The following is a 24,333-nucleotide window of genomic DNA, read 5'->3' as shown; positions in this document are numbered from 1 at the left end:
TGAGTAACGTAAAGTACTATTTTTTAAGCTTATAAAATGTGTGCAATAGATGATGTAAACTATAAAATAAAGTTTATTTTTGATAGTTATCCTAAACGTATATCCAAAGCGAATTAGTCTAGAAAAAGAAATGGCGACCCAATTTCGATAGCCCTGTTTTTTTCCCAACTCGACCAAGTTCAAAATCCTAAAATAAATTCACATGACGCCGAATGGCATGAGTAAGATCACCGACTTTGTTTATTCCGCTTCTTTTGTTGCATTACAGCTCTCTCCTGGGCAATATCAAGAAAGTCAACCTGACTGATAAGAGTTCAAGTTCATTAAACCGCATAAAAATCAGGAACAATTCGTGCAAAATTTGGGGGCCTTTCAACGGTTCTTCGATGTAGGGAAGTAAGTATATATTATATACATATATGGATTTTATATTGGCGGTAAGAACAACTAGGCTACATTGTTAGAAAAACCTGCAATCTTAACCATTGCCTTGTTTATTGTCTACAATTTTCAACACATCTGTATATAATATATAGATATAACATACGACTAAGAAACTAAATTAATAGAAAATTTAGCAAATAACATGCAAAATGGAATAGCAAGAAACTATTCACGTTCCGACATCGCTTAATAAAATTTGTCTAGAAATTCAATATTTGCCGTACGCTCACACGTACACTCAAAAAAAAATGGCCCACCATACGCACTAGCACACATCAGAAGAAGAAGAAAAGAGCAAATTAAGGAGAAAAAGAAAGAAAATACGAATCTTATCAGCGGTAGAACAAAAACAAAGTTCACTAAAAAACCGAAACAAAAACAAAAAGAAAGCCGCCAGAAGCCGAGAGCAACAACAAATTGGCTGTGTGTTTTTTCAAGGTTAAGAGCAAGTGCGTGTGCGTGAATTGTTGTCACTGTATGGGTGTCTCGCACATTTTGCACATTGTGCGTATAAATAAAAAAAAGTAACAACAATAAAACCACCAACACAGCAACAGGAAAAAATAATTTTTTTATAGAGAGCCGAGAGCTACGCACCGAAAACGAGAAAAAAACATAGCGGCAACTTGGCGACTTTTTCGCTCCAAGTTTTATGGCAACACAATAAACTTAATAATTTCGCTGCAAACTGAACAATCATCATTATTTAGGCCTAATATGCAATTGTGCGTTATTTTCCATCTGATTTGGTCAACGACCCAGCGCAGCTGACACATTTTAAGGCTTATAATTTTATTATCGTTCCAAGTTCTAAGTGTAATCTCCTCCTCCCTCGATTTCCCCTTACCGCCCCCTGGCCACCCACACACACAGTCGTATCCGCGGATTGCACGCACACACGGTTCGTATACGCATTCAAATTGCGTATACGCAGCGGTTACCCTCGAGTTTAATGACTGATAAGATTGGAAAGCGGGCATTTGCCTAACAGCATTAAGAAGAAATTATGAAGTGAGTGTGCTAAGCGAATCTTCTAGAGACTTTATTTGTTTTAATTGTACCCTATTAAAGGCTCGCAGACCAACGAATGTTTTATTATCAACTTTAATTTCAAGTACTTAAAAAAGGTATACAAAATTTAGTTCTTTATCCAACTCCTTGATAAGTTCAGAATAATTTTTAAAGAAGGAAATGCTGAAATTGTCTTTAAAAGATATCGAAACGTAAGACAGACTCAAAAGTGGGTAAAACTTTTTGGATTGCGAGACACATTAAATCGCCCGAAAACAGCTTGCTACTCCAAAAACGTCTCGAAACTTGTTGAATGACTTCTGGGTTGCCAGTCAAGACCTTAAATTTCTATCACCAAGTTGAAATTCGAGATTAGTCAAACTAAATAACCAACTTTTATTGGTTCGCTTTGTTTATCAACGAATATTACCAAAATTCGTTGGGAACTGAATATGGATATCATAATGTTGAGCCCTGTTACTGTTAGGGAACAGTAAGGGAAGTGATCTTGCTGTAAGCCCATAACATTTGTAATGCAATGTACGCAGAGATAACTTAACATTCATGTAATAGAAAGAGAGCAAGGGAGAGAGGCTGCACTTAAAAAAAAGGAACTACTTATTACTATAATTCGTATTAAATAGTGTTTTCACAAAAGAAGGCCAGCCATTCTTAATTTTAATGTAATCAATTAGTTATTAACTTACTTTCTTAAATTTAAACACTTTTGTTAAGCTTTTATCATTTTTTAATACTGCAGAGATATCTGTTACATACCTTCTGAATGCAAGCCATAATTTGTATGGTTTCTCATTCCTCGACTTAAAACTTACAACTTAGAGCGATTTTTCTCGGTGCAAGCTCCATACGCACGTGTGGGGATCGTAGGCGGCGAGAGTGAGGGTGGGGGGAGAGTGCGCGAGAGCAAGAGCGCGAGAGAACGGGAATGAATGAGCGGCGACTTTTGGAGCGCTGGCGCAAGCGTTTAGCTTTAACGGTCTGCGATCAGTTCAGTACGTTCAGATCAACGGGCGCCGTTGGATGTTTTCTTCAATGCTGAAGCGCGCCGAACTCGCGTTGTGTGGAAAAGCGGAATAGCTCTCTGTCTTTCGTCGTGTTTCTACGTTACTTTACTTTTCGTTCGATCTGTCCGTGTTTCGTTTCGGCTTTATAAATCGAGTAATTCCCCATCCAAAAATGAACACGCGTGTTATCAAAAATGTTTACAAGAAACCTACATATGTTCAATAAGTAAACCGAAAAAAAAGGCAAAGAAATCATTTAAATTGAAAAAAGTGCTGACGATTTTTAATATCAAATTCGAAAAAGCAACAAAGAATTTTATTACCTTCCTTCGCTTTTTGGGTGCGTTGTTATTGCAATTACTGCATTTACCTTATATTATATGTTATTCAAACACACTGAAATCGCTAAAAACGAAAACTGACGTTTTGCTCTGGCGCTTTGTTTCGCGCGGGCTAATTGACAAATATAACAAAAACCGCCAGGCGTCTCCACTTCTCTCTGATTCTCCCCGATTCTGCCCAATTCTCACCGATATTCAGCGATTCCTTTTCATTATCTTTTTCTGTGCCGGTGGCAGTGCATATAGGAAATTATCGGAAAAGTTCTCAAGCCAAAAAGTTGCGTAGAATCTGAGTTTTTGAGGAGATTCCTCGAAGTCGAGGCAAACATTTTGAAGTTTAAATAAATTATTAAAATTGCAGAACGTTTTTTCGCATTTAGTGAAGCCTGAAATGAAGTGAATAGTTTCGGTGAGAGCTGTCGAGCATCTGATTCCAGTGAATAACGAATATATTACATGAATAACGCGTGAATAATCAGCCCTGCAACTTGAATAAGCAACAAATTCCTAGTAACAATGAATTATAAATTGAATGCAATTCACTGGGATGTGCAGCAAACTTTTGCAAACCAACAAATTGTGCTCATAACAATAAAATCATTACTTTGTTTCCCCGTGCTTGCCTGACTTTTTAACTACTTTCCGACAACACTGTCGAAAATGTAAATAAGTTTGTGTATTCAATAACAAGCCGGAGTAATCATATAATCTCTTAAATCTTAAAATTATATCACAACTTGTTTCACTTGGCTTACATATTAATTATACCTGTACTCTTCTCTGCTCTTACTATATTACAGTCGGCCACAACTCGGGAAAAGAAAAGAAAAAGGAGGCAAGCCAGACAAGCCAGGGAATTATGAAATTTTAAAGAAATCCCAAAAAACCCAAGTTCCCAGAGCCGCAAAATATGTTTAATGCATTAAAATAAACGAAACGAAACGAAACGAAACGTGTTTAAGGCGAGTGCAGGCAGAAGACGAGCAAAAAGTTGTATACGCATATACACATAGATATATTTAAACAAGATTTACATTTAAAATCCCCCAATACACACGTACGTATATTTAAACTGTGGCGGCAACACCAACAACATCCAGCTAAAGCGTTCACAAAAAGGTGATAATGATTATTTCCAAGGATCTTTTCATATTTGGCGAACAAATTTTTGCAACAATCATACCAGAAGGTGGAGCCGCGACGCTGGCAACCCAGCAGCAACATCAGCAGCAGCATCAGCAGTCGCATCAGCAGCCGCATCAGCAGCCGCAGCAGCAGCAACAACAGCCGGCAATTATAAATTCAACAACGACGGCGGCCACTTCGTTGGTAATAAACTCGACAGCAGGAGCAGCTGAACAAGTTGTAGAGGAGTCATTAAAAGTAGCAGCAGCAGCAGCAGCAGCAACAACACTACCAGCTAAACAGGAAACAGTTGCAGTTGCTGCCGCCTGTGTTGCTCCTCGCAAATTGGCAAAAATTCAGAAAATTCCAAAGGAACCCGAGGAGCTCAAAGCCAAGAAAAAGGCAAAGTGTGAGGCAGCAGCAGCAGCAGCAGCAGCAGCAGCGGCGGCGACTCATTACGAAAAAATGCCAATGAATTTGATGATCGTGGAAAGTGTTGAGGCAGTCGATATGGGATCATCGGACAATGACAACGAGGCAACGGAGCAGGTACCGTTGGTGAGTGCCAGCCGTCGCAATCTGGCCAAAATAGTGGCCGACTGCCGCCTCCAGATCGAAGTGGAGCCGGCAACATCGGCAGTGGCAGCAGCAGCAGCAGCGCCAAGCGTTGCATCCCCGCCTGCAACATCGGATGCGGCAGCAGCGACATCGGTGGCCAGCAGCGACTCCTCTGCCTCATCATCAGCATCTTCGACGTCGTCGTCGTCATCTTCCAGCTCAACGTCCTCAGAATTTACGCACACATCACAGACAACGATACCAAGTACGGATAATCTAACGTCATCCAATGGCCTGGCCAATATGGGCAAAAGCATTTTAGTTGATGCCAAAAGGTGAGTGTTCAATCAGCGTTGACCCAATTTCCGAGCCAAGCTCGTAACTACATAAATTGAGGTGTATGTGTGTGTGTTATGTTTTGTTTTTTTTTTGTATCCGCACTGATTGCATGCAGAGTTCCTCTTAATAAGGAGGGGAAAGTGGAGGCAATCCAAGGGTAAATCAGGATTTTTCCAAAAAAAAAAAAAACAGTTCTCCGGGTGAATTTGTGGCGTTTCCAACCGGTTGCATTCGGTTGATAGTGAGTTGCAGCTCGTTTTGTACAGTTCGAGCGGGAGCAAATTACTCCTACTCTTGGAAAATATGTTCTTCTACTCTTGGAGCTTGATAGCGAATCTATGTTCCATTGGATTGGATCGGCTTAAACTGAATCCATGCTGAGAAGTGCAGCTGTCAAGTTTGCTTTCAAAGTCAGTCATCAATTGCAATATACTTGCAGCCTAAGCCTGCCTTAGAATTTCCATTACATGAAACAGTGTGTCTTTCGTTATCAGATTTTTAGCAGGCAGTGTAGACCCGCACACTTTTGCGGTATTAATTGATTGCCCATCGGCTTGAAAACTCGTTCTAGAACTGAAGCTTCCTGCCACTAACTAGGGTATCACTCAGCTCCTTGGGTATATCCCCTTCGGTGAATCCGAAAGACACGACATATCTGCTTAATTACATCTTGCAAAATTTTTTGATGTACAAAAGGGGGTCAAAGTGGGGCTACACGCACTCACAGGGAAAACTGACCGAAAAGGTTCGAAAAACAGAAAAATTCATTGACTTTCGCATTGAAAAGTAACTACAAAGCGAGCTGAGTTCTCTGCAAGGATCAGGTTTTTGGCTTGGAGCAGCCTTTGTGGCCACTTCCCATCTTTGTTGCATTTAAGGGGGGACCTGCACACGCACACACACACACACGGTTACAGTGCATCCTGCATTTTTTATGGTGACCCACAAGTTTTTCATCAGCGCCAGCAGCTGTTGCGTTTATTTCACTGAATATTTGCACATTGGGCATTTTGTGCAGGTCTCCTTTGTTCGGTGGAAAAGCCAGGCTAAACTTAGTAAGCCAACATAGTAAAACCATTCGATTAGTGCGAAATGCTTCCGCTTAAAAACTCATCAAGCATTCCTGCTCGGTATGAATTAAAAATGTGCAATCTAAATAACGAAAATAATTCGTTTCCCTTTTAAATTTCGCGGAAATAAATGCAATTAACCCAAAATCCGTTGCCCAATTGTTTGTTTTCTGCCCTTTGCTGGTGGCCAAATTGAAGTTTGTCTGCAATGCAAATACGCTGCGAAAATCAACATAATAATTGCCATTTGGCCAGAGCTTGCGAAAATCCACGAGGGTGGTGTTTAAACCGAAGTTAAGTTAAGTTTACGTTTCCAGCTTAATTCGTTTGTCACTCCGGCCGACTGCCTGACAGACTTTGGGTTAATGCCGAGATCGAGATTCGCACAAGTCTCGATTATGTGTTGGCAAATTAAGTAAATTAAATTACAATGAGAACATTGTTGGGTCGCTCGATGGCTGTCGAGTGCTGGCTTCATTATGTGCATTTAACATAAATTTTCAATTATTATGCGATTCAGAGTGCACTCGAAGTGGAGGTGCGATTATTCTGTGTCTCAGTTTCTCGGTTTCTCGATTTCTCAGTTTCTCGGTTTGTGCCCCCCACTTCGAGAATGCAGATCCGAGATCTGTCCCTGCTTTGCTTCTTTAGCCGAAGACCAATTTAAATGCATTTTATTTTCTGCATCTTTTTTTTCTGGTGGCACGTTTTATTTTCGCCGAGACTCTTGCGATTATTACAGAGTGTTGCTTTTGCTCTTGTCGCAATTTGGCCTGAAATTGGTTCACAGTTGACCCAGTTTTTGTTGCCACAACAGCTTCAGAGCAGCCACAAAAAGGAAAATAAATAAAAAAAAGGTAGAGGATGGCTGCTCGATTTGGTGGCAGCAAACGTACGAGCCAAATAACAACATGTTGCACATTGAGATGGCAACAAGGCAACCAAAGGATCATTGAAAATAATACACTTGAAGTCTAATTGGGTTAACAATAGTAAATAAAACTATTTCAAATGATTTCTCTTCAATTACTGGCCTGCATTCTGTACTTTGTCTGTAAAATTTCCCTCATAAATTCATACATTCTCAAAAGTGTCTTTGGTTTCTAAAAGTTCTTTTCAGCCATATGGGTGTTGCATGAGAAATCGGAGCACAGATTTGTTTAGAATATTTTAGGAAATTTTCAGACGATAAACACAGGAGGAACCAAGTTTTCCCAAAATCCGAACCAATTGATGTGGTTCGCATTTGAAGCGCTCTAAGTTCCATTACGGTTTGTTGAACTTTGTCGAACACAAACAATTGAATTCCCATTCCCAAATCTGTTTTCCAACTTTGTTTTTATTTTGCTTATGCTTCTCGCAAGTTTTATTGAAAATTATTCTCGAAGTGGAGTGGAGCAAATAACCTAACACAAACAAATGGGCTCTTGAAGTTTTCGGACACTCGATTGCGGGGATTTAAAGGGTCATGCGTTTCGATTTTAGTCGTAAAATCAAGTTTCATGCTGTAATACGAAACTTTTACTCCAGATGACAAAGATTCTTTTCCACTTAAAGAATATATGGTATTTGAAAAATATGAAAAATGATATGCGTCTGTTTTCTATTCCATTTCTACGAAATCTTTCTCTTGGCGAATTAGAACCTCTCAGGATCAGAGCTGGCAAACTTTTGGCAATCCAAGCCGCATTTTAATGGTTGGCGAAACCGGTTATTGGAACTCGTATGTAGGTCAAGTTTTAATATGATAACACACACATAAATACGGGGAGAAATCTAAAGGCGCGTCAAATGCAGGCAAACTCCAAATGGCGCAGTTGCTAAATTTGGGTTGGGTTTGATTTCTTCGGAGGAACGCTAGATGCGAATCCAAGTCCGAATCCCATGCCTTGTTGTTTTGGGTAGCTCGAAAGGATTGAGGGCTAGATCAGAATAGTCGTAATGGGCCAGGTAGGTAGATGGTGTGCAGCTGCCTGTCGAAATGGGCACAACCCATCACAAAAGATCTTCCCCGAATTTTTGGGGGGCGCCTCCCATGAGCATCCTGCCCAAGCTAGATATCTGATAGCTATTGTTTGAACTTTGCCTATTCCAGGTATTTGCATGTGAAAGGCTTTGTTCTATGATACACCAATGTTGTGCAACTTGAAATTGGCGGAGTTTGCTTAAAAGGGGAGTTGGAAAATGCGCAACTTTTTCAGGGTTGTATTCATATTGTTTTTTTTTTAATTCAAAAGACAATAAATTATAGAGTACTAAGAAAGCTATATGTTGTTCCAAGTCCAGCGAATTTCCATAGTGTTACCATTAAGTACTTTCAAAACGTGGGCGTCCAGATGCATTTGTTTCCGAGTTGTGATCTAGAAAATCTGCCAACTAGGCGTGACAAAACAAATTGCCAGACGACCGAAAACAGGAAAACGCATGGCGCAATGCAGGGCAAAAGAATCAGGCAAAAAAAATGAAAAACAGAGCTGAGCAAATAAGGCAGAAAAATTGCAATTTATTATAATTTAATCTAGAATAGAAAATTAAATAGAGTCGCAGCTGGGTGCCTCCGTTTTCCCCCCGTGTCCAGGCGCAGTTCTCAGTTCTGTTCGGTACGGCTGCATACATTGTGGGCTGTTTGCCCTGTTTGGGTTTTATCTACCGTTAGGCGAGCAGTGTCAATAAAACGCTGCGTGAAAGAGACGGAGGTACACCGCAAGAGAGAGACGGCGCGAAGCGGGGGCGATGATGACTGACGGATCTGTGGGGGATAGGGGAGGTCTATGGGATCGAGAATGGCAATGGGAATCGCAGTGGGAGTATAAGTGGGTGGGAGCAGGGGAGGAGGAGAAGAAGAAGGAGAAAGAGGAGCAGCCCTGGGGGTGGCCAGAAAGAGAGCGGAGTGCGATGGGCAGAAAGAGAGGGGTGCAGTCGCTGCAATGGAGGCCAACGTCGCTCTTTGACAACTGTCACTGTCACAGTCACAGTCACTGAAACCGAAGACCAACTGAGGCGATGCCCTGCACACTGGTTCCAGATCAATTGAAAAGTGCTTTCAAATATGTGCGTGTATTCAGAAACACACTTTTAAATTTATTTAAACGTTTGGTTTGCAGCTGTTGAAAGGTATAAATGCATGCAATTTTTCGAAGTCATTAGAGTTTTTAAACTTTTTAAGCGACTGCGAGTCACTGTTCCCTTTACGATGCCTGCGGTTGGAAGTTGCATATGTTGTGGCCTTTTTATTGTTGTTGTCAACGCCACTGCTGTTCCTCGGCAAACGAATAAAAATGTATTCAAAAATAAATTATTGTCATTGCCATTGTGGCCGATTGGTGTTGTTGTTGTAAATTAGTTTAAATTGCGGTTGCAGCGCTCTTTTTATCTGGCGTTATATTATTATTGCCGGCTTTCAAGAGCTCAAATTATAGTTGTTATAGTTGTCGAGTGCATTCACTTCTATGCCAGAGATTTGATGACCTTTCCAAGTTCATGCCGAATGAACGTTCTTGAACCCACCGCCGTTAGCTGATTTATTTGGCTGCCAGTTTTTGCACCGGCCCACCTGGCGTATGAGTGCTTTTTTTCCAATTTTCACAGCGGGTGAAAAATCATTGGCTTTATTTTTAGACACATGTTGCTTTAAATTGCAGTTGTGTGAAGTTCATTGAAGTATAAAGTGTCGACAAAAAGCGATTTCATTGAAGTACCAGGATTTTTATTTGTTTTGTTATTTTGGGGAAATAAAATTTGTTAGTGTGTAAGAGTTTTATGCTATTTTTTATGTTGTGAATAAACGAGTAAAATCGTACATTAACTTATTTAAGTCGCGAAATAAAAATGCACGTCGCGTTGACTAACTTTGTAATTCAAATCGTATAAACAGTTTCCAAGTTTTTCCTGCCCATAAAAATTGGCGTTTCGGACATTTGATAATTGCCGCGCCAAAGCGAAGCGTTTGGAAACTGCAAACTGTTGCATAACACGCACATAAAACATTTTGTCTAACTATCCTTTTGGCCCGGCCAACAGCATTAAATCATAAAAAATCTCAAATAAAAATCAGACATAGCAATAAAATGCCAAATGCATTTTGCCAGACGCCGGAGTCATAAAACAAATTGCTATGTCTCACTTTTTTCACCGGCTCACTCTGAATTCGTTTTGTGTAATGACATTAGGCCAGAATAAATAACTAACAAAAACAGAAAATGAAACTGAGGCAAGAGAAGTGCATTTAAGGCTGCCCAGCATAAAGTCGCAAAAAAACAAACAATTTATTTGATGTTTCATTCGTTTGACTATCGTTGCTTGCACAACGCTTGTACAAAATTCAAAAAATAATAATATAAAACATTTCAATTTAAGCTTACTGTTTACATATCTTTTTATTGCAGTTAAGAGTGAAAAGCTCTAAAAGTTGGCAAGAACTATTACCAAAACGTAAAAGTTCCTCCCAGTTTTGCTTAGTGGCATTGCGTGCCTGGCCAGAAAAGAACTCTTGGCCAAATAATGGGGGAAAAGCCAAAAACCACTTAAACCTTCTCTTTTCGTTCCTTCCCCCCTCCGAGTTGCGAGCTGCCATCTGTGAGATCCGTTGCCATGGGGCCCGGGTGCCCCATAGAGGATTTCGTGAAACCCATAGACCTACATTTTAAACAAATTGCCCCCCCAGCGTGCCGTCTCTTTCACTCGCAAGCTGCGTGTGCGCGATGCGATCAAGATTTGAGAATTTCAGAATTTCTCGGGTTCTTTCGCTTTTAAGCCGTTTGGGCTCTTTCTTTTATTTTCGGTGGTCGTGTTGACTTCCAAGAAGCGCCTGCATTAAGCCCGGCCCAATGATAATCAACTTAATGATGATGAAGCAGAAGATGCCCAGATCCCAGAGTCAGTCAGTCAGTCAGTTAGTCAGTCAGTGTGTCTCTTCCCTCTCGAATTCTTCCGAAGCCGCTTCTTGCAGCATCTGCAGGCCACTTCTTCTAATCGTGTCTTCTCGTTTCTGCAGCATCATCACATTGCTTGAGTACCCTCACTGAGGGTATCCAAGCTTAGGTCTCTTTTAAGATTCTTCTTTAAGAAGAATCTACACTATTAGATCATTCAGCTTAAAAGATTGATTTTAGTTACTACTGCTAACTCCTTTCTCAGATTCATAGGGTATTTCGTTGTGGTTTAGACCTCGCGTTTGCTTTATTGTTATTTTTTGTGGCCATCTGAAGACTGCGTCATCGCAGCAGCAACAACAACGAGCGAGTGGAGATCGTGTGTTGTGCGTCTCGCTCGAGCCTCGGCATCCGTCTCGCTTCCGCCTGCGGCAGTGGGTCTTCACTTTCGCCAATTCTGAGCTCCACTTGCAGGTTCAATGGCCGCTGCCACTGCCTGCGTCGACGTTGGGCGCCATTCGCACGTTTCATTTGTGCTGCTTCTTCTTTGGCGATATGGTTGTTGTTTAGCGCTTCTCGCCTCTTCTCTATGCTCTGCCCCCCAATGCCCCTCAGTGACCCATCACTTGTTTGTTTGCTTGTTTGTTTGTTTGTTTGTTTTTCGCCTTCGCTGTGCCCTGCAACTTGTGGTTTGTTTGTGTTTACGTTGTTGCATTTCATTTCGCATCGTTTCATTCTATTTCGCTTATTCTCCTTTCCAAGCACACCCCCCACCCCCGTCTAACTTCCTCACTCTTCTTTTCGCTTATTCATCGCATTTTCCATTGCGCTCTTAATCCTCTTCTTGGCCAGGCTATTTGCCATTATTCAGGCGTCTTTATTGACACCAGACAACAACGATCGAGGAATTTGTATATACTGCAACCAGGATTTCTGCTTCTGATGATACTGCACTTTTTCCCCTGTTAGTCATCGCTTATTTCAAGAAATATCAAAAACTAAAAATGTTTGTTCCATTAAATTTCTCAAATGTTGTTAACTCTTAAATGCAACCTTAATTTGCAACTGCATTCGTTACAACCGCCATTGTAAATTCGCAAATTATTTAGATTACAAGCCGAACTTCCCTCCTCATATACACACATTGCATATGGTAACTTAGTAAGCTGAAATTTCCGACAACTGGGTGAAGTCATTAAGTCGGCTTGTAGCATATAATTTTAACAACCACGCCCAAAAATTAAGGAATGAAAAGGGCGGATGGGGGGCGTGCCGAATCGCACTGTAATTTGGCTATTTACCGCAAATGGGCGAGCGAAACGAGCTCAACGACTTTAATAACTGGCATTAATATCATATTTGGAACGGAAAAAAACCCGCAATGTTTAAAAATTTAAACTGGGATTACTTAAAATGTAGAGGGATTTTCTACTGCCTGCAGCTCGAAGTATTGTAATCCAAGCCAATATTTACTAATTGAAAATCCATTTTGGCCTTAGCACGCTAAGCAAGCTGATTATAATTAGTGAAGGAAAGTTTGACAAGACAATTTGGGGCCAGCAAAGTTCAATGCTCACTTAATTGTCTGGCTCGCAGTCGAAAATTGGCCCAAATTGGATTGCGATGCTCGGCTGTCAACTGCAGATACTATATAGTACAGATTTGTCTTTGAGATACACTTCTGACAGCTGCAAGGCCACGAAAAGTATACAATATTTATGGTGGAAGCAGCTGGATTTGCACAAAGTGTACAAAGTTGCAGATACTTTAGACTTTTCTCCGCCTTTCGCCGGGTGCATTGTTTACGACATTTCGCTGCCTCATTTTCCGCACTCAAAGAGATTTTTGTGTCGGCATTTTCCCCAGTTTCACTCGGTTTTCTTTTTCTCAAATTGCGTTTGGTGTGGGTTGTGTCGTCAGTTGATTATCGCCTTCCACATTTGTCTGTTCTGCTGCATACAATTACCATTTTTTTCGACTTTCCATAGGTAAATTGCTGGCAAATAGCTCAGAGAAAAATATGCAGTTGAAAAATCATATTTTAAGTGCTTTCGATGGAAGAGGAAGTGATGCAGTGAGTGGTTAATTAAAACTTGCCTCATTAGTTGCGCTTTTCCAATATTAATCCTTTAATCATCAGTTAATCTTGACTCTGCTCTTAACTGATTGGTAAATTCACAGAAACGGCGATTTACCTGATTTTTTAATGCGACACAATATTCTTTTAACGAGCCTATTGGCTTTAATTGGTTGAGGCAAGCCGCTGTTGGCTTTTCCGCTTTTTATTTCCCTTTCGGCAACAGCAATGCCAACCAAAATCGCACTCAACTGCATGTTCAATATTTGAGCAACTAATTCACACCATTAGTTTTTGTGCCTGGTTTTAACTACGTCTATATATATTGGCGTCTTAACTGTTAAATGAGGTGATGCAACTGCCGGTACAAATCGGTCGGTTTGTCGGGCGGGCGGACAGGTGTGGATCGGATAGGAATTCTCAGGTGATTGCGTTGACCCAATTGCAGTGACACTTTCAGCTAATAAATTGCATTTAGTATTTTCTTTCACTTTGCGGCTGCTTTCTTGTGACATTTTTTTGGTTGTCTTTTTCTCGGCATGCAATTTCAACAGCATTTTTATAATTTTTACATAGTTCATAAAGTTTCTTGAAGCATCGAGAGAAAGTGCGTGAGCCAGAGCTGCAGAAAAAACGGCAAAGAAAGAAACACTAGAAACTATGTCAATTAATATGCTAAATTATACACATACCCAGATCTCTGCCAGCCTGATCGGGTGACCGAACGGGCGAGGTGGTGAGCTGGTGAGCTAGTGAGCTGCTGAGCTGGTGGAATGGTGAGGAGGTGACGCCCCAGATGGATGCCAATCAATTGCCAACTAGGAAGCATAATTCCCAGCTCAGCTAATTACCACACAATGACGTGAAAGTTCGTGAAACCGCAGTGGATGAGGCTGCGGAGGCAGCCCAAGCCCAAGCCGAAAGAAGAAAGCGCTTTCTTGTTTCGTTTGCCATATATCTCGCTTGAAAAGTCACGACACAGCCGCCATTTCATCTGCGTTTTGAATCTTTATTGCAACTTGAACCAGCGGCTGGCTGCGACGCTCGAAAGCACTCATTCGCTAGCTGGCAAACAAAAAGCGAACACATGTCGTATGCGCGATATTCGCTTCCTGCCCCCAAGTGGCATCAGATAAATAGCACCCACCCATCGCCCGGCCATCACCCAGCCATCACCCAACCATCCCCCTCTCGAAGTCAAGTGGCGTGCAACAAGTGCCACTTGACTCGACTCGACTCGACATCGTCTGCCCCTCTTTGGCATAAGCCACCCTGGCCCCCACCACCTCTTTTGCAATAGCTTTGACCCCACATTTCACTGACGGCGCCCGGAAAGTTACGTAACTATGCACCCAGATCGTTGGGTGGGCTTAAAGGTTAGCTGGGCATGTGTGTACATCAGCTACCAGTCCTTAGAGAAGCCCCATTTAACTGCAATGCAGTGTATTCTGGGGCATTTCACCGGGAGGGGGATTTTATTGACACCAGTTTAGTCTGTGTCAGATGCATTGAAAGTACAATAAAAAATGCTGAATAAGAAACTGTAGCATACCTCTGGGAGTCGTGATCCTTTAGTATTCTAGGATGTGCGATAAGTGCAATTGCTTTAAGCTGACGCCAGAAAAGTTGGTCAACTCTGAAAGTAGTTTGGTTTAGTTGGGGTTCTGCTTTCTATCGCGATCATCATTTCCCCCCTCCCTGCTTCACGACCACCTTTCCAATTCAATTAAACGAGTCGAAAAATAAATAAATAACTGAGAAGCTGAAACACCCACATGGCATGGCGGAGAAAGAGAGAGAGAACTTTGGGAAACTGGTATTCGCGCGGATACTTGATATCAATATGCATGATATGCATGCATAAATTACGTATACGACATGTTGTTCTGCCGGCAGTCGCCGATCTTGCCACTCTCTTTCGGTTGACCTGCATTTCCCCGATTGCCGATTCCAGTCCCGACTCAAAGAAACCCGAACCGAAAAGCCTTGGCACATTTGTCAAATGTGCAAAACAAAAATCGCACACAAATGCCCAGCACATTTGAATAGTTTCCCCGGTCGCAGTGGAAGGCCACAAATTAAGCCGGCAATAAATAACAAATCAAAAAGAAATGATCAAGGAGAAGATCTAAAAAAATTCAGTCGAAGACGACCCGCATCAAGCACGCAACAAAAAATAAAATAAAAAAATACAGGCAAAAGAATTGGGTCAGTAACACGCAAAAAAGCCGAAGAAAACAAAACCAGTCAGTGAAGAGGAAGGAGCAGGCACACAAAGAACGAAGCAAATAAAAATTCAATTGAGCATGGTCATAGCTACGAAACAAAACTCATATAAATTGGGCAAAATAAAAATTAAAATAAAACAATGACAGTGACGCGACAATCAGGAATTTCAGCCAAATGTTTTAGGAAGTTCAATGAAAGCAGAGCGACGCAAAAAGCACGACAGAAATTTAATTAAAAGCAGAACATCAAATAAATTGCACAAATTCGGTGACCCAATTTTTTTAAATCACTTTGTTTTCTATTCATCTAATTATATTGAAATTATGAATTCACCAAAACACAAAAATCAAACAAAATAAAAAGCATAACAAAGGCACAGGCAAAGTCAATGAACTCTTCAAGCCCTTGCACAGTTGGGTTCACAAGAATAGGAGCTTTTGGTGGCAAGATTGAAAAACTGTTTAAAAACTTGCACTACTTTTTAAGAAGTTATATTATTTTTGAAATTTATCAGCTAGTACATAATGTTATTACATTTTTTATAATTTTAATTGAGCTGTACAAAGTGCGATTTTTTATACAAACGATAACAGCGATCATCTGTTTTATTTGGCAACTTGTTTAATATCGGTCAATGTATTCACAAATACAATGGGCAACAAAACCCATATTAAAAACAGCAAAAAACGAGATAAGAATTTCAAAAATTTTTCTTTTGATTGCGTGCTACACACACTAACACGCACGCACACACACACGTGCACGTAGTGAGATCTGTATGCAATGCCAAACTTTCACGTAATTTTTGCGGTGCCTCCATCCTGCTCTTTCTCCACCTTTCTCCCTCTTTCTGTGCATGTGTGTGAATTATATTATTTTGTTTTGTTGCTGTTGCTGCTTTATTTTGGCGTCTGTTTTGCTTGTTGTAAAAGTCAATAACCTTTTCGCGTATTCAAGAAGCCAGTTCCAGTTCCTCGAGGAGAGTTCCCCCAAGAAAGCGACGCCAAAAGACCAAGATTTAGTTTTTTCTCTTGTCTTGCTGGCCTTAATCAAGAGCCAAAAAAAGCAAATAAGTAAGGAAATAAGAAATGGCATCATAGCCGCGGGTTAGGTAAATTGTTAGCCGGTTACTTGGTCAGTAAGCTAGCTCGCTTGGCCCGCAGAGGAGGTCACGGCGGCTAATTACGTAAATAATCGAGTCTGGGGAAACTTTGAGGAAGTCGCTGTGGGGCTAATGTCTTTGCCAGACTTTTGGGAAGAGTGCTCCGGAAACTAGTAGTTCGCCATTAGATTATATTTGATTAGCTAAGTACTTGGGTGTGCATCAATGGGCTAACTAGCTGCCATCGAAGTTGCTGGCACTTATTGGTGTCCAAACTATGCTAACTATCTGAAAGGATAATGCTCTCACAGCAAGTTCCTTATACCTATTAAGTTTAAGTTTTCTTAACTTCTTAAACTTCTCGTCCCACGTCGAGATAGAATTCGTGTCTGCCACTCGCCTCGTCGTATTTGAGCTCAAAGGAATATTATGCCTGCGGCCTTGTGAAAACTTAAATACGCTGCATTCAACTTGTTCCAGTTAAAAGTATCTTTTACAAAAGGTAGAGTTCTCCCAAGCCAATAGGAGGGTCTGATGGACTACGTGATCTTCGGCACATTACCCAACTCCACAGCTTGTAAACTAAAAGAAAGTTTGGTTGTTAGTTGAAGAAGCCAGCACACTTTTGCACACTTTTCCAGACACATCGACAGTTTCTCCCCCGCAATGCGAGCATTTGGCTCGTGTGAAATGACCCCGAGTGTAGGGTCACGTGTCATGCCGGCTGAGCCACAAAATTGTTGCTCTGTGGTCGCATTTTTCTGGAAATGGTGTCATGCGAAAAGTGCACAAGAAGGGGGTCAGTAGTTTGAAGAAGCTGATACTGAGCTCAGCTAAGTGGGAAGTCGACGCACCATCCTCTTCTGGCAGCGTTTTAGTTTTGGAAAGTTGCTTCCGAGGTTTCTTTCGTGGGGCGAAAGTATTCGGTTTCCCAGAAGCGAATCCAAACAACCAGCAGAGCCAATTAACTTCGAAATAAAGCTAAAATATATATTTTCTGTATGCTTTGCCAAAATTAATTTATTCTGTGCAAGTCTGTAAGTTTGTAAGATCTGACAAGAACAGAAATGGTAAACGAAATTACTTTTAAGTTTTAAAATTCCAATTCCTGGTAAGGCTTTTCGGAAGGATTTTCTATTTTCGACTTCGGAACATTCATTCAATAGATAATTGGATTGAGGACCTCTATGTCGTTTGCTGGCTATCCGACCCGGACATTGGCTATTGTAATAAAGAGGGAACTTGGGTAATGCTGATGGCAGGCAGAAAAAGCACATAAAAATAAAATGTATTCATCAGATACTTTGCATGCAGCCTGTGCGAGTGCGTGCGCTGGCTGCGTTGGTGTGCGTGGGTATCTGTGAGTGCTGGCTTTGTTTGTCGTTGTTGTCTGCTGACTGCATTGACCCCCACTCGGGCCCCCCTATAGCCGTCCCTTTCCCTCTGCGCGTCACCGACACCGGCACCGCCACCGCCCTCGCCCCCCTGTACCGCCTCGTCCGTCTCGCTCGCACTCACGCTGCGTGTGTGGTTCAATGCACTCGACCGGACTCTCTATTTACTTTCGGCGCCTACCGGAGTCGATCGGCGGAAATTTACATTTCTGTATAATTTGTAAATGAAATTTGCTGCTCTTGGTCGAATAATTTGATGCTGATGGAGGGCCGCGATGATATAGATCCAGAAATAGATGTTATAACTATAACGGCGTTATCTACGGTCTATTCATAAGGCTGAGGGCCCATCAGCCAGTCGAGTGAAATATTTAAATAAATTTGATAGGTACACAAGAACAGGGTAGAATCCAGCGTACAAGAGGCTATTGACTCCGTCTTGGTATCTGCCTGTGTGTGTGCGATGTATCTGTGTGTGTGGGATGTATCTGTGTAGTGGGAGTAAAGTCGAAACATTGACCGAGAGTCGAGAGACGGAAGAAAGCCAGTAAGATTTTCCGACTCCATGATACTCCACTTCAAAAGCACTCAAATTATATTTGCTTGGGCCATTAAAAAAACAAGCTGAGAGATACACTGAAAAAAAAACTAGACAACCAAGGCAGCTATATAAGAAAATAACATATATGAGATATATGAGATATATGAGATATATCAGATCCCGAAACCCCATATGCCCAACTCATTCCGAACACAGGGTATCGGCAGAGAATTACGAGCACGCACAGCTCCATTTTCCATTTTCCATTTCCCTGCCGATCAGCTCGCTCTCTTAAGCTCCATGTGTGTGCGTTGGTGTGCGGCTGCGTGTGTGTGCGTTCGAGTGAGTGATAATGCGACCGCCACACATGCGAACGTGATATCGGCGATAACAGTTGACAGTGGGAACAAGAGCGGTACCGAGTAACTGTATTGTACTGCCATATCCCCCGACTTTTGTCGCACTGATTTTACTTTTGCCTGCCCGCGGGGACATTGACTTGCGTTTTGTTTTGTTTCGCACGAGCATCAACAAAAGGTTTGTGGCGTTCTGTTCCACAGCATGATAATGCACACAAAATAATAAGTATGAAAAGTGGAATGATAAGGGCTAGCAGAGATGAAGGGAGTCTGTAGAGGAATATACCCAAGCAATTTGAAGCGCTGTAACTCAGAAACAACTATAATATTTATTTCTTTTTGCAGTAACTCCCCAGCTTCCTTGTCTTACCACTTTGAGAAGTCTGCGGCGGCGAACCAGCAGAAGCAGCATCACAACATAAACATCTGCAACAGCCACCACCCACATCACCACCCCCAGAATCAGCCACAGCACAGTTTGCAGCTGACCTTCCAGAACCTGAACGTTTTGCACAACGAACGCCAAATACTTTCCGATGTGAGTGGATTCGTCAGGTAACAAGATCAACGGAACAAGAGCACTCAAAAGCACGAATAATTCATTGAATGCTGTGCTGCCAACTTCACTTGTGCGCTTTCAAGCTTTAACAAAAGAATAACAACCCCCCCTCACAGATACAGATGGCAGTATTTTAATGAATTGAACTGAACAACGTACGAATGAAAATTGAATAATCTACAAATGGATTTCAGCTGTGAGCTGCAATATATGAAGGCAAAATTGCAATTGCATTTTTAAAGCAAGTGAAAATGTTGGCAGCATATGCATTACCGAAAAGCCCGTAACGAATAATCCAAACTGTGTGTACTTTTCCATCCTCTCTGATGTAGTCCCTGCGAGGTCCTGGCCATCATGGGTCCTTCGGGCAGCGGGAAGACCACTCTGCTGGACTGCCTCAGTGGCCAGCGGCACATTGACAGCGGCAGTGTGTTCCTCAACCGTGAGCCCCTGACTAAGAAGTGGCGCCGAAGGATCGGCTATGTCCTCCAGGAGGAGATCTTCTTCCCGCAACTGACGCTCCGCGAAACGGTGGTCTATACGGCGCTGCTGCGACTGCCGGAATCAATGCCGCGGGCGGAGAAGATGCGCCAGGTGGACCACATACTGGAGGCCCTGGAATTGGGTTGCTGTCAGCAGACCAAGTTCGGGGACTACCTCAACCGTGGACTCTCCGGTGGCGAGAAGAAGCGGGCGAACATAGCCTGTGAACTGCTGACCAATCCGCTGCTCATGCTCCTGGATGTAAGTTGCTAGCTTACCTTTTAAAGTGCACATTCGATGATTCGTTTTTGGTGTCCCCCGGCAGGAACCCACTTCTGGGCTGGACAGCCACTCGGCCATTTCACTGATGAAGGTCCTGAAGCGGTACGCCCAGCTGGAGCAGAAGACCATCGTGATCAGCGTGCACCAGCCTTCGTCCCAGATGTTCCACATGTTCGACAAGCTGCTCCTGCTGCACCAAGGACGCACTGCTTACTTCGGGGATGTGCAAAACATCTACCGCCACTTCGAGGACATTGGGGTGACCATCAAGCCGCACTACAATCCCGCCGATTTTGTGTGTAAGTACTGAGATAGTACTGAATTATTTAAAACTTGATTTAATATTTTCCTTTACTTTCCAGTGGAGCAACTGAAATCGCATCCGGATATCCGCGAGAAGCTCTTCATAGCTGCCAAGGAATCGCACGGCAACTATCTGAACCGGAACTGCATCACGAGTAGCCACCATAACCAGGTCAGCGTTTCGGGTGCGAAGGGCAAGAAGCAAGCGGATAGCATCCTGATCGACGACATCATCAATAACTATTACAATCACCGCTCCAACCGGCACCATCACCAGTACGAGAACCTGCATCACACGAGCAACGGCTGCCGGGTGGAGGAGGACGAGGAGGCGGCCCAGCACCTGGTGTGGTGTGCCGCGGACTCGCAGTCCAACTTCAGTTCCTGCGCCTCCAGCGATTGTCATTCCTATAGTGCTGGCAGTGGGCCAGGACATTCGGCGGATGACGACTGGCTGTCCTATCCCACCAGCTTCCACACCCAGTTCCGCGTCCTCTCGAGCCGCAATTTCCGGGAGGCTAAGCCGCGCATGCTGTCCAAGCTGAATTGGTTCCAGACCATCGGACTGGCTCTGATGGCCGGTGCCATTTGGTTCCAGCTGCCCAGAACCGAGGAGTTCCTGCACGACCTCCAGGGATGGATGTTCTTCTCGCAGACCTACTGGATGCTCTTCGCCCTCTTTGGGGCCCTCAATTCATGTGAGTGTGGATGGGATTTCGAACGGAAATCATTGTCCCTTATTGATCGTTGTACTTTACAGTCCCCTCGGAGCGCGAGGTGGTGAGCAAGGAACGTCGCTCCGGGGCCTACAGACTATCCGCCTATTATTTGGCCAAAATGTGTGCCGAGCTGCCCTTGGTGATCACTTTGCCCACGGTCTACCTCATGATCAGCTACCCCATGTTGGGCTGCACCAGGTGAGCATGGTCTTTCGAGCAACTATGAACTACATAGCTCATGCTTAATGCAATTTTCCAGCTTAAAGCTGTTCTTCCTGATGCTCATCTTCCTGCTGATCAACACGATCGTGGCCCAGAGCGTGGGCTTCTTCATCGGAGCCTGCTGCATGGACATGAACGTGAGCATCACCCTGAGTGCCCTGTACACGCTGGCCACCCAGCTGTTCGGCGGATATCTGTCTTCCCGCATTCCGGAGGGGCTCAGCTGGATCCGGTACACCTCCATGATCCACTACGCCTACCAGAACATGCAGATTCTCGAGTTCCGCGAGGGGGCGGCTATTGGGTAAGCTAATCCTAATTGGCTAATTAACTATAATTAATGAATATTTTGATATGTCTTTCAGTTGTGGCTCGCCCAGCAGCTACGAGATTTGCAAACAGCAATCAACCGAATTCATTCCATACGAGGAAATACTCAAAGCCCAAAACTCGACATCACCGCTCTGGCTGAACACGCTGATCCTGATGATGTTCTTCCTGGTATTCCGGTGCCTGGGATACGCGGTGTTGCGCTTCCTGCGATGCCCCAAAAAGACGTGATATCTATATATGTATATATCCATATCCATATCTATATCTATTTGAGCAGACATCGAACCAGTGATACGTAATTAGAGTAGTGCCCACCATTGCTAAGCCGCTACAACTGAACAAACTTGCTAAATTGCGCCAATTTTGTGATTCAATTACTTTCAAGCCACACCATGTATGTTTAGCTATTACTGCGAGTATAACTACCATTATCCTTACACCTACTATTATAGTTTAAACGTGGTCTGCGGTAGGGCAGTGCGAAAGAACTGTTTCGTAAACGTTTATCTTTGTTTTGTTTTACGCATTTTAATTGTTGGCCGTTTATGTTATTAATCGCTATTTTGCCGCTGAAACACAAGAGAGAGAGAGAAGGTGGAGTGCCCAACTTTAATTGTTTTAATGTACGTTTTAAAAGCCCCAAGATATATTGCTGCAGGCTGCCCTATTTCCACACCACCCGCGCACACATATATACAATATTGTATGTTTATAATGAAATGCTAGTAATTTTGTAGAATATTGCAAACTTTTTTTCGCTTGGGAAAAAACACTGTGATTTAGTATGCTAGTTTTTTAATTAGTTTTAAATGGGCAGCATTAGTGGATTGTGCTCGTCCGATGAATTGTATAGCCAACTATGTAATTAAAAATGAAAATAGATTAGTATCAGAATGTTTGAGCCTACGGCATAAATCGTATTTTGTTTATATTATCTAATTATATGTAACTAAACTTATTTAAATATACATGAAAATGTAAACTGAACACCTGAAAGCTCATTTAAATGAAATTGTTTCCGTGTGAGTAATGTCGACAAATGGATGGTAAAAACGATTTGTTTAATCAGTTGCATGTTTTTATTGAAATATTATTTTCACACTCATTCACGTGCTCAGTCATCCAACATGGACTTGCCCTTCGTTTCCTTCATGAAGTACGTAAAGTAAAGGAAACTGAGTGCTGTGACACCTGCACACGACCACATGGTGGCCGAAATGCCCCACTGCTTCATGCAGATCGGGAATATGTTCAGCATGACGAACACAAAGCTGCTGCAAACCACAATTGCCATTGAGGCGGCCTTGGCACGAATCTACATCAAATACGATTGCAATGAATCATTAGTATATTATTTTAAACCTTTTGGCTTTGGAACGTACCTTGACGGGAAACATTTCCACTAGGCTGACAAAGAAGCATCCCACCAGGCCGATGTTGCCCAGAAAGATGTCCATGGACATGAGCAGCAGGGGTATCCAGCTGTACTCACCGACATCGTGACTCTCGGCATATTTGGTAAAGAATCCGAAGGCCGTCAGGCTAATGGCCACTCCGGCCGTGGAGACCAGCATGAGTAGCTTTCGTCCGCAGATGTCGCACAGCAAAGTGGTCACATAGGTGCCCAGGATTTGGACGGCTCCAATGATGATGGTGCACGTATCCGGGTCCATTGTGCTGCCCGAGTTGGCGAATATGTCCGACATGTAGTTGACCATGGTGAAAAGTCCGCTGAACTGATTGGCAATTAAAAGCACCAGAGCGGGTCCATAGGCCTTCAGAGCAGCTCGAGAGTCTATCCGCATAACAAACATTATAGTAAAGCTATAATATGATAGTTCCAAACTCACAAAAGTCCTTGAAAGTGACGGCGTCCTGGAGGGGATCCCCTTTGGCCAGGGCTATCTTCATGATCTCAAACTCCTCCATGGCTCTATTCTGATCGTGAATATTATCAGAGTCCTTGATGTTCTTATAGTAGCGGAACGATCTCTCGGCGGCCGAGTATTTGCCAATCCTTATGAGATGCATGGGTGATTCCTTAATGAACAGCAACACGGAAATGAGGTAGCACAGGGGCAGTATCAGCACCATAAACGGAATCGAGTAGTACGGCAAGTGGGTGCCCATGATATAGCCCACCAGGACGCCCACATTGACCGATAGCATAACCATGGCAGAGAAGGTTCCTCTGATGCTGTGGGGAAAGTAAACCGATTTATGATGCTATGAGTAAGTGCTAACATGTGATATACACTTTGAGTAACTCCATTTCAGCACTTTTTCTGTAGTGACGTTCCCAGGTTCATTCTAATCTTTTGCCAGCGAGCTATCGTGACAATCCCCTGGCGACAGCCATAAATTATCCACTTACTTGGCATCTGCGATTTCACTGAGGAAAATAGGATGAACAATGTACATGCCGCCGCCACAGATGCCAGCCAAAAGTCTTCCCACGTACAGGTACTCCACACTCTGGGCAAAGTAGACCAGGATCCACAGGCACTAAAAGCACACACATTATCAGCATTTGCAATACCCTTTGTTCGATTTTGACAAATTACCGAATGTGGAATGGCAATTAACAGCAGACACCTCTTGCTGCCCAGGCGCCCCAGCAGGCACCCAATCAGTATATTGCCAGTCACCGAGCCCATGCCCAGCATGGAGCCCACCCAGGAGATCTCGAACTCGGACTTCACCTCGAAACCCACGGGGGAGTTGGACTGAAGTTTCCTCAGCGTGGGGGATAGCCATCCGATGCCGATGCCGTGTGAAATGGATATGACATTAACTGGATAAAGTCCGAAATAAATGTCATTCACTGTGAGTCCTTGACGGTGAGAAAGGAATACTTACTCAGCAGCGTGGTTAGCAGCTGATATCGATTCCTGCGATTAAGCAGGCAGTTCGGCCTTTGAAATAAGCGCATCAGCATTTTGTACC

General features: G+C 42.9%; 2 protein-coding genes across 4 annotated transcripts; one reads left to right on the top strand and one right to left on the bottom strand.

The window, feature by feature from the left end:
* The first annotated feature begins 2,478 nt into the window (after positions 1 to 2,478).
* Positions 2,479 to 22,346, top strand: LOC117138444 (ABC transporter G family member 21). Of its 3 annotated transcripts, none has more exons than XM_033300560.1 (9): positions 2,479 to 2,820; positions 3,622 to 4,839; positions 18,832 to 19,041; positions 19,378 to 19,789; positions 19,854 to 20,109; positions 20,173 to 20,811; positions 20,874 to 21,030; positions 21,092 to 21,358; positions 21,420 to 22,346. In XM_033300560.1, exons 2-9 carry the CDS (start codon positions 3,947 to 3,949, stop codon positions 21,613 to 21,615), a joined length of 3,030 nt encoding a protein of 1,009 aa, XP_033156451.1. In that variant the 5' UTR covers positions 2,479 to 2,820; positions 3,622 to 3,946; the 3' UTR covers positions 21,616 to 22,346. The 3 variants fall into 3 exon arrangements, with proteins under 3 accessions (XP_033156451.1, XP_033156460.1, XP_033156468.1); XM_033300569.1 differs by lacking the exon at positions 2,479 to 2,820 and having other exon boundaries at positions 3,785 to 3,878; positions 3,962 to 4,839; positions 21,420 to 22,344; XM_033300577.1 differs by lacking the exons at positions 2,479 to 2,820; positions 3,622 to 4,839 and having other exon boundaries at positions 18,932 to 19,024; positions 21,420 to 22,343.
* Positions 22,347 to 22,447: 101 nt separating this feature from the next.
* Positions 22,448 to 24,325, bottom strand: LOC117138468 (facilitated trehalose transporter Tret1). Its single transcript, XM_033300600.1, has 6 exons — positions 24,247 to 24,325; positions 23,952 to 24,181; positions 23,762 to 23,892; positions 23,238 to 23,584; positions 22,770 to 23,182; positions 22,448 to 22,702 (listed from the first exon to the last, which is right to left on the bottom strand). Exons 1-6 carry the CDS (start codon positions 24,323 to 24,325, stop codon positions 22,502 to 22,504), a joined length of 1,401 nt encoding a protein of 466 aa, XP_033156491.1. The 3' UTR covers positions 22,448 to 22,501.
* Positions 24,326 to 24,333: the final 8 nt, after the last annotated feature.

The sequence above is a fragment of the Drosophila mauritiana genome, chromosome 2L (genome assembly GCF_004382145.1).
Source record: "Drosophila mauritiana strain mau12 chromosome 2L, ASM438214v1, whole genome shotgun sequence".
In the NCBI taxonomy this organism is placed as follows: Eukaryota; Metazoa; Arthropoda; class Insecta; order Diptera; family Drosophilidae; genus Drosophila; species Drosophila mauritiana.
Note: the sequence above shows the minus strand (reverse complement) of the source record. Positions and strands in the feature narration are given on the sequence as shown.